Raw genomic sequence first — 11,276 nt, forward strand, 5'->3', positions numbered from 1 at the left:
ACATGAAGCAAGCTAACAGAAAAAAATTTCAAGACCATTTAACTTAAAGCTACACAAAATGGGACTTAAAATAAAATCATAATGGGCTAAAATCAACTACTGTATATTCAGAAATTATTGCATGCATTTATTATTGCGATTTTTCAAGAACGGACAATATGCGACTTTAATTATTTGGATTTGGAAAAAATCTGCATACAGGTCTATGTTTCAGTTATCAGAATGCAAGTTCTTATTATTGCAATACTCACCCAGTTGCATTATTCGCTTTATAAAAACCTCACAATAATTTCTGAATTTACAATAGCAAGCTAGAAATTCCTATTCCGTTAATATAGATAAATCACAACAAAATGCTCCACTGGGCGCAGCTTGATACAACCGCAGAGGTCGAACCCTGAACAGTTGGGGAAAGTATGGACACAACATTCAAGCTTGATACAGCACTGAATTTGGATTGTGATTAAATATTTGACACAGCATAGGTTTCTGACACAGAATGAATTTGGTCCAAGAACTTAAAAAATTTTAATTTACCTTTTCAAACCATATCATTATTATTTGCTTTTATATATAAATCAGAAATAACCAATTTAAAATGGAAAATTTTAAAGAAAAAAAAATCCCTCCCCCAAATTTTTTTAACCCCCTTATGATTCATCACCCCCAAACTAAATCTCAGCCTTCCCTTTGTGGTATGGTACCTTGCAGTACAATTTCAGAGAGATCCATACACTTGAACACAAGTTATTGTCTGGAAACTAGAAAATGCTTGTTTTTAGGCGCCTTTTTGGCCCCAAATTCCTAAACATTTAGGACAATTACCCCCAAACTCAAACCCAGCTTTCCCTTTGTGATATGGAACCTTGTAGTACAATTTCATAAAGATCCCTACACTTACACACAAGTTATTGTCCTGAAACTAGAAAAATGCTTGTTTTTTGCCCCTTTTTGGCCCCTTATTCCTAATATTTTGAGGCAATTACCCCAAAAATCAATCCCAGCCTTCCCTTTGTGGTATGGTACATTGCAGTACAATTTCAGAGAGATCCATACACTTGAACACAAGTTATTGTCTGGAAACTAGAAAAATGCTTATTTTTGGCCCCTTATTCCTAAACGTTTTGGGCAATTATCCCCAAACTCTATTCCCGCTTTTCTTTTGTGATATGGAACCTTGTAGTACAATTTCAGAAAGATCCATACACTAACACACAAATTATTATCATGAAACTAGAAAAATGCTTGTTTTTGCCCTTTTTTGGCCCCTAATTCCTAAAATTTTGAGGCAATTACCCCCAAAATCAATCCCAGCATTCCCTTTGTGATATGGAACCTTGTGGTACAATGTCAGAGAGATCCATACACTAACACACAAGTTATGTCTGGAAGTTACAAAAATGCTTATTTTTGGCCCCATATTCCTTAACTTTTGGTACCATAACCCCCAAAATCAATCCCAACCTTCCTTTTGTGGTATTGAACCTTATGGTAAAATTTCATAGAGATCCATTCACTTCAACTTAAGTTAGAGTGCGAAAACCAATGTGTCTTCGGACGACGACAACGACGACGACGCCAACATCATACCAATATACGACTATAAAAATCTTTCAACAATTGAAGAAATATAAAAATATCATTCCTTTCAAGTCAAAGGTTTAAAAGAAATATTCAATGCATCAAAAAATTTGGAAAACTGATTTTTAAGTTACTAATGTCAGAAATAACAAGAATATGTGTGATGTTGTGATAAGCATACCCCCTTCTTAATTCAAAGTACCCCAATACAGGAAGGAGGTGTCTGTCAAATCTGAAAAGTGCACACCATAACAACTATTCACTGTTTAACTGCTGTTTAACTGCTGAACAAATATGAAGTCATTCAAAATATTGAAAAATTCAAAAGTATTGGCATACAGAAAGTAGTTATCTGAAATATTTGAAAGGTGCTCACACTTTACAACTCATCAATTTCAAGCTGCTGACCAAATATGAAGTCATTCTGTTCAGTAGTCTCTGAGAAAAATGTGACGAAAATATTTGTAGGATGAATGGAAGGATGAACAAGGTAACTAGATATCATTGAGATGGGAGCCATCTCTCTGGGCCCCGCTGTGAATAATGTGTGGTAAAAAATTTGTATCTTTATCATTGAAAATGGGGTTGTCAACTGAAACCAAAGTTTTTGACCTTGACCTTTGACCTAGGAAGTTGTACATAAATTATGACACACCCTCTGGTGTTGGTTTATATACATATCAAGTATAAACTTTGAAATCATACCGGTTCTCAAGATATAGAGTGGACACGATCTTTACCATAGGACATGGGGTTGTCAACTAAAACCAGTTTTTGACCTTGACCTTTGACCTAGGAAGTTGAACATACATTATGACACACCCTCTGGTGTTGGTTAATATACATGTCAAGTATAAACTTTGAAATCATAACGGTTCTCTAGATATAGAGCGGACACGATTTGTTACGGACGGACGGACGCGGTTTTCAAGATATAGAGCGGACACGATATTACCATAGAACATGGGGTTGTCAACTAAAACCAGTTTTTGACCTTGACCTTTGACCTAGGAAGTTGAACATACATTATGACACACCCTCTGGTGTTGGTTAATATACATGTCAAGTATAAACTTTGAAATCATAACGGTTCTCTAGATATAGAGCAGACACGATTTGTTACGGACGGACGGACAGACTGATGACTATAGGGCGGCCGCCATTCGGCAGGGCCCTTATTACATTATAGCCCACACTTCTAGAGTGAGGGTAAAATTTATTATCATATATACAAGTTTTTAAAATGTTGACAGGAAAGATGCACCTAATTCAGTTTGTAATATTCTAATTTTAAGGAAGAAAACTTGGTTTGGACATAACAAGCTTATGTTGTTGGTGTGATCTGTTCTACTGTCCAATATTTTTGGTAATTAAAACTAAAAACATTGAAATATTAAACCAAAAAGGTAACAAGGAACTAAATTCAATTCATGTTTTCTTGTATAAATGGAATTATTCTATGATAGCATATAAGGTTGGCTAAAATCAGTTTGGAAAAGTCATTATTCAGGGTGTTGACTAAATATAATTCGGAAATTCCAATCTTACAGATAAAAAACAAGTAGGACTACAAATATTTCTGAAGTGAGATTTTAACAGTTTAGAAATCAAAAGTACAGGTATGATATTGGCCCCTAAGGCACATTATAACAAAATATAATAGAAATACAAGACTACACTGGGTGAAGCATGTTGACTCAGGAACTTTGAATATGTGTATAACAATGCTACTGTGAACACAACAAGCCTTAAAGGTTCTATGTAAATTGTAAAAGTACAATTGTATCCATCCTCTTAAACCTTCAATTGAATCATGTATATCATTTAGCTTACATTATTATCCCAACTCCCAGCAATAAAAAAACTGGATGTCCCTGTTGATGTTGGAGAGAACTTAATACAGCTCACACTATCATCTGGAGGACTCTGAACCTGTTAAAAAATAATCTCAAAATATATGCTCCATGCCATATAACAAAACATTTTTAGCATTATATAATATAATACAATATGTATATTATATGAATAATAACACAATAGCTCTAATAGAGCTTTCTTTATTGATTATGTGTTTCAGTGCAAATAAATTTATGACAAATAAAAGCATTTAGGTAATGCCGTAAACACATAATTAACAGCGCCTGCTGCGCTGCTAATTATGTGTTTTCGACATAACCTATACTATTAATTTGTCAAAAGTATAATATATTACTTTAATCAGTTAGGTAACTGTGCAGTAAGAATATTAACAATGCCTGAAATAATATTATTGCCCGACTAGTTCCGTCCTTCATGGACGTTCTTCTTCCACGGCAAAATGATGTCATGCAAGTTTGGTGCTACTTTTGTAGCTTTCTGGCTGTTATCTGTTACCAGATACATATCCCGCAGATCTGATTAATAAAATTATCCGTTCTGGATAAAAAGAATATTTACATGTGTTACTTTGATAAGTTCTATAAGTTTAAATGCTGTACTTTTTCATTCTACTATTTTCCAACACATAATTCAATGGAATGATAAACATGATAAATAAGTGGTTGTTTTATGTAACAACATAATTTGAATGTCTTTGTACATGTATAACCATACCTCCACATCTTTCATTGCATTAGCATTGGTACTTGCTGTTGTGCTGAATGCTGAGGTTCCACCAAACATCTTTCTTTAAATTATCTGCTTACAAAAAATAAAAGAGAGCAACACTATACAATTCATTCATCAAAATTACTGCTTGTATCTGTAACCAAAGCCTTACCTGAACATGGTTTGTGCACTTCTGTGACAAGGTACATGTAGCTGCCATTAAGCATAGAGAATAACAGTATCTTTTAATCTGGTTTTCAGTTCTTTTGGTGTTAATTGATTTGATTTTGGGGAGGAGTACTAGATTCTAACCTGAGAAAGTTTCATTGAGAACAGATCACCATACAACATCAGCTCCATTCAATGAGCCGGTATACACTTAAAAAAGAAATGATAGAAAATATTTTTCATTACATACCAGTACATGTAGTTCACATTTTTGTGAATATTTTGAAGAAATGTGCACATTTTTACCATTGAATAAATTTCACACTAATCTTTAAATTCAGCACCCCATCTCAAAAAAGAGAATAGCTACCAAAATGAGTAAATATTCCTCGAGTGACGGATATTTTCAAAGTATTGAAAATTTTATTATAGTTGTCTTCTTACCCCTTAAATTGATGAATTTCTTTTATTTTTTTGCATAAAATTATCCCAAAACAAGAATGTGTCCATAGTACATGGATGCCACACTAGCACTATCATTTTCTATGTTCAGTGGACCGTGAAATTGGGGTCAAAACTCTAATTTGGCATTAAAATTAGAAAGATCATATCATAGAGACTATGTGTACTAAGTTTCAAGTTGATTGGACTTCAACTTCATCATGTTCATCAAAAACTACCTGGACTAAAAACTTTAACGGGACAGACGGAAGAACGGACGGACGAACGAATGAACGAACGAACGGATGCACAGACAGAAAAACATAATGCCCATAAATGGGGCATAAAAATTCTCTCACCAAAATATTTACTATTACAGACATATTCCCTTGAAGGATACAAGTAATTTTTTTATTATTTGTATTTTTCTTTAGTATGTCATTGTGATATCTTAAATATAATGTATAATGTATTTATTCACAATCAAATGATTTTTTTACACTGCAAAAATCCTTCATTTGAGGGAGATTTACTCTCCTAAAGAAGCATGTTCTTTAAAAACTTAAAATATCTGAACACATTTTGACAAGATACTGTTTTCCTCAATGCAATAAAATTCATGGGTACATGTTTACTGTCACATTTGACAGGTATGACTTGAATCATTTAAAAAACATTTTTTTTTAATAATCAAAATTGGATTGGAATTATTTATTTATAGTACAGTTGACTCTCGTTTCCTCTAAGTCAGCCAGACCAGAGAAATATTTCGAGATACCCGTAGTTCAACTCAAACAAACACCAGAAGTTTGAAAGACCAATGGACACATCTCTTGCTTAGCTTGGTAAGGCTAAAATAAATCTAGATGAATAAGGGTAGGGGACCAATATTCTGGACTGAGATAAATGGATCTATATGTTAGTCTTTTATCTTAATAATTTTATGAAAATTACATGATTTTTTTATTATTTATTTCTGTAAAGTTACAATTTTTTCGTGACGTTTTTAGCCTAAAGAGTAATTTTCTAAGCAATCTTAGCATGATTTAAAGTTGACAAAATTGTTCATTTTCGTATACAAGATATTTTAGAAAATTTAGATTTCTTTTCATTTTCTTTTATTTCAATCTTTTTCTGCAAGAGAAAATACAAAACGATGAAAGACACAGATTGAGTAGTTTTGAGTTAATCACCAAGTCTTAATCCTTCCTTAATGCACAACCGAGCTCATTAATATAATATGATTACAGTTAATTGTTTTTAGAACATTTTAAATAATTTTTCATTAAATTTATCACTAAATATTTTTCATGGTGAGCAAAGATAATCTTAGGTAAACGCTTGTTAAAAAGAATGTTATAAATCAATATACAGTGGTCAGTGACCAGAAATTTAATTACAAGTGTATTGTCAGATGAACTCTTCAATCCATTTAAATCCTCAAGGTCTTGTTTTAACATATGTGTCTTTATAGTTCGAGATAATAAATGCAGTTTGAATGCTTTTGTTAAACTTTGGGACCGTAAATTTGGTTAGAGTCAAAAAATTTCGACTCACCAGGAGTCAAAACACCTATATTTATGGGGAACAAAGTTCGGGACGATGGGAAAACTTCGACTCATCTTAAATTTCGACTCCACCGAGTTCGAGATTAACAAGAGTTAACTGTATATTTAACTCATGAAAGGTGTACCATTGTAAATTTGTACCAATGTCAACCTGTACGACCAACAGGCAACTCGTACATTTGTACATCTGCAAACTCATGCCACTACAATTTGTAAGAACTCATTTAAATGCACCCGCATTGATCATGTGTTGGTATGAAACTGTTAAAACTTGAAAATATATTTTCAAATACAACTGAATAAATCAAAAGTTCATTTGTAGTGGAGCATCTTTGAAATTGAATAATTTGAATGTAATCTGACCAAATTGTAACCCTAAAGTAAGCTTTGTTTATATGTGTGTAGTATATGATGTTCATCTGATTATTACCTGACTAGTAGCTATATATATATATATAGGTATAATGGGATCATGAAAACAAAGAGTGATCTTTTATTAATGTATTCATAACATCTAACATCAACAACAAATCACATAGTATCTAAATGGTTTCAATATAAAAAGAAGATGTGGTATGATTGCCAATGAGACATCTCTCAACAAGAGACCAAATGACACAGAAATTAACAACTATAGGTCACCGTACGGCCTACAACAATGAGCAAAGTCCATATCAAGCACATACACAGCATACATTTTATATATATATATATGTTTTATTGTTGACAATTTCATCAACATACAACATGTAAACAGGTTGGTGAGATCCTAATAAATGGGTACTATCCTTATTTATGGGTATTATACCCAAAATCGAGTATCAATTTACAGTGACAAAAAATCAAATTTTGAATTTCATCATGATAGCTGTCATGGCGCAAATATTCATATAAATAATTCCTTTAAGACAATAGTTCAAATGAGAACTGAATAAAAATATAATGGCCTCCAAAAATCCTACTTTTTGCAGGCTGTTAACTTTTATCCTGATGATATTTCCGATTATTTCAGTCATCAATAGGCAAAATGTTGTCCTTTACCCGAATATTTGCGCCAGGACAGAAAATATCTGTAAATCCAAAGTTTATATTTTAATCACTGAAAATTGATACCCGCTTTAGGGTACATGTATAATACCCATAAATGAGGATACTGTCTGCTGGAAGTACCCATTTATGAGGATCCACCCCAACCTGATAATTTATTTACACATATACATTTTGTAATCAAAATGTTTTCAAGCACATACACAGCATATTTATGTTGATTGGTTATGTAATGAAAAGGTTCTTACTGTGACATAATAACATTAGCATTGTGACATACATATAGGAAATTTATGGGATAGTGCACGAGTTCGAAAGTCATCTATGACTATGCCTATGGTACATTTTAAGGATGATTATGACGAAACAATGTATGATAAAATTGAGAATGGAAATGGGGAATGTGTCAAAGAGACAACAACCCGACCATAGAACAGACAACAGCAGAAGGTCACCAACAGGTCTTCAATGCAGCAAGAAATTCCCCCACCCGGAGGCGTCCTTCAGCTGGCCCCTAAACAAATATATATACTAGTTCAGTGATAATGAACGCCATACTAAAATCCAAATTGTACACAAGAAACTAAAATTAAAAATAATACAAGACTAACAAAGGCTAGAGGCTCCTGACTTGGGACAGGCGCAAAAAATGCGGCGGGGTTAAACATGTTTATGAGATCTCAACCCTCCCCCTATACCTCTAGCCAATATGAGTTTGGATAGATACGACTTTAGATTTGTAAAAATTGACAATGGTGTGACTCTGAGTTTGTAAATTTTGGTGCGATTGACATAATACAAGTTTTCAATGATATACATAATACAGTTAACTTGCATCCAGATTATTCTTAAGAAAATTATGACGTGATTTAATTTCAGGTGTTGGATGTCCTTCCTTTATCTGTATAAAAATTTATTACAGACTATCTTCTTTAGTAATGAAGGCATATAAAAAGTTATATTGTCATATTAAAATTATCTGGAGTAACGGATTTTCTATTATTCATTATTTTTCGCTGACTTTCACGCGTGATGATAAAAATGAAAAATGAAAGTTGAAACATTGCTTGCGTTTACGAATATAAAAGGTAATTGGGTATATATACGGAGTGTGTGTCATTAAAATTATTTTATCATCACAGAAATGAAATTAATTGTATAACACAAACAACAAGCACTAATAGTTTCTTTGAATTTTAGTCAAACTGTTCAAAAGTTCGTACCAATTTTTCATCACAGGAAGTAAGTTTTTAAACCGGAAGTACTATATTAGGCTGGTTCTCTCCCTTGCAACATACGGGTATATGAGAGAAACAGATAGGGACAGGGAATCAGTCTAGTACTATATTTTCTGAAACATTCCGGCCATCTGAAACCAATCCCGATCAATTTGGCATGTTATCTAGACCAAATTGCAAAGTGCGCCTCTTCTAGCCCTGTAATTCCTGGCCCAAGTAGACACTAATAACGCGAACCAGGGACGCATGCGCTTTGGTCATGGACGCAGATTTTTTCCCATTTATTTTTAACAATAAGATTTCGATAGAGGACTGAGACTATTATTAGTATAATATAGTCCCAGGCAGTAGAAGCTAGGATATCAGCTGGGACCACAGAGACTCGGTTAGCAGATTAAAATTTTGTTTATCAATGTTTTTAAATTTTTGTGTTTCGTATTTACTGTCTATTTCGGGTCCCGGTAAAGTGAGAAACGGAACAGAAACGAAACAGAGCGAAACGAAACGAAACATGGCGAAACGAAACGAAACACGACGAAACGAAACGAAACATGTAAATTGAGAAACGAAACACTACGAAACGAAACAAAATCTGTATTTTGAGGAACGACATATAGAAAATCTTCCTGACGAGATATGTGCATAGCCGAAGACACCGAATATTCCACTCAACTTTGAAAAAATTACTCGTCATTTACATTGGTATCTTCGTGCATTAGTTGCAATTAGTCAACTTGTTTTGTTAAATGTGAGGCTTAGGTGCGTCAGCTATGCTACAGAGCCTGTTCTAATATCAAGGCTTCTTGTCACGTGCAACAATGAGGGAACATTGAAATTAAAATAGCTGTTACTGGGGATCGTCTGAATATCAGCCTCAAACAAAATTGGCCATTCTTACCTTTGTGACTAGGATTTGTATGTACCGCCTACGGTAGTGGGGCATAATCTTTTCTGGTCTGTGCTGCCGTCCGTCAGTCCGTCCGATACTAGGTTTATTCTGTTTGTTAAGATAGATTAAATTACAATGGAGTTGTGTTTATGTCAACTTGATCCTATTCACATGTTCATTATGACATGTTCTTTTTGAAATGTATGCCAAATTAGGAATTTGAACCATAATTTGCAATTCAATGAACATGAAAATTTGATATTTTAAGCGAGTCATATTGTCATATGGATACTTAACACATGACATGAGTAAAATCTCTTTGTTCTTACTGTGCTATAATCTGGATAATGCACAGCAAAGGTATGCATTTACTACCTCAGATATACTGCACAGTTCAAAAGTACTCTTACCTTTAGGGGCGGACCCTCGATTTTGAAAGGAGTGTAACTCCATATATTTAATTTAAAAAATATCACCGAGTGTACATGTAGCGAATATAAAAAAGAAGATGTGATATGATTGTCATTGAGGCAACTCTCCACAAGTGACCAAATGACATAGTAATTAACAACTATAGGTCACCGTACGGCCTTCAACAATAAGCAAAGCCCATATCGCATAGTCAGCTATAAAAGGCCCCGAAATGACGTACAAATGTAAATCAATTCAAACGAGAAAACTATCGGCCTAATTTATATACAAAAAATGAACAAAAAACAAATATGTAACACTTCAACAATTGACTACCACTGAATTACAGGCTCTTGACTTGGGACAGGCACATTCATACAGAATGTGGCGGGGTTAAACATGTAAGCGGGATCCCCCCCCCCCCCCTAACCTGGGACAGTGGTGTAACAGTACAACATAAGAACGAACTATAAAAATCAGTTGAAAAAGGCTTAACTCATCAGATGGATACAAATAACATTCATCTAACAAAAACACAGAGTGGACGTGGCTGGGTACTTGTATATCCCAACAACAAAAAGACACTAAGTACTGATCTGAGAGTACTCGAAGTTACTGACAGCTAGTTCAAAGCCACTAACAAGTAATAAAAAAATCATGCATCTAAGACTTAATTATCAATCTGTACGCATCCAACATCCAATGGATTTAGTGCACAGACGTCATAAACAGTCAGAGGAAAAACACGACCTTGTGTAATGCCAAGATACAGGTATCGACAGATTGTAGATCCATGAATGTGTATATGAATTATATAACAATAATATTTAGTTTGCTTTTAATTTACTGACAACAAAATCAATATTGATACCAATAAAACAGTTTTCAATGATCTAATTACAGTGTTGAATTGGTAACCTTTTAGAATAAGTTTATTTAACGGATCGACAAGTTTACCAGGATCGTTTCTAAATTTCCGGGCACGGTAAACAACATTTCCATAAAAATTAGGATGTGCTATCCCATTTGAACTTCAAAACCAAATCTTTATATCTATGGAAGAATTTAGTAAAGGTTTTAAGTAATTTGTGGTAACGAAATCCCTGGCTTAATAATTTACCAGTAATACATAGATTACGTTCGTTAAAATCAAAAACGTCACAACAGACACGGGCATAGCGAACGAGTTGTGAAATTAAAACACCATAAGATGGTGCCAATGGAACATCACCATCCAAAAAGGGAAAAATAACAATCGGGAACGAAAAATCGTCCCTTTTGTCGTAAATTTCGGCAGTATATTTAGAAAATTCTTGATTTTTTAACGAAAAAATATCATCAAGATAA

General features: G+C 33.7%; 1 protein-coding gene across 3 annotated transcripts in view; it reads right to left on the minus strand.

The window, feature by feature from the left end:
• Nucleotides 1-8,690, minus strand: part of LOC127706361 (mRNA export factor-like) — a 36,841-nt gene extending 28,151 nt beyond the window's left edge. For all 3 annotated transcript variants that reach the window (XM_052210951.1, XM_052210945.1, XM_052210938.1), the window contains exons 1-3: nt 8,615-8,690; nt 4,174-4,257; nt 3,415-3,513 (exon numbers count right to left, since the gene is read on the minus strand). In XM_052210951.1, the coding sequence (XP_052066911.1) occupies nt 3,415-3,513; nt 4,174-4,242 (168 nt within the window). In that variant the 5' untranslated portion in view covers nt 4,243-4,257; nt 8,615-8,690. The remainder of the gene's footprint in view (nt 1-3,414; nt 3,514-4,173; nt 4,258-8,614) is intronic.
• Nucleotides 8,691-11,276: the final 2,586 nt, after the last annotated feature.

This window comes from Mytilus californianus, unplaced genomic scaffold (assembly GCF_021869535.1).
Source record: "Mytilus californianus isolate M0D057914Y unplaced genomic scaffold, xbMytCali1.0.p SCAF_1, whole genome shotgun sequence".
Classification (NCBI taxonomy): Eukaryota; Metazoa; Mollusca; class Bivalvia; order Mytilida; family Mytilidae; genus Mytilus; species Mytilus californianus.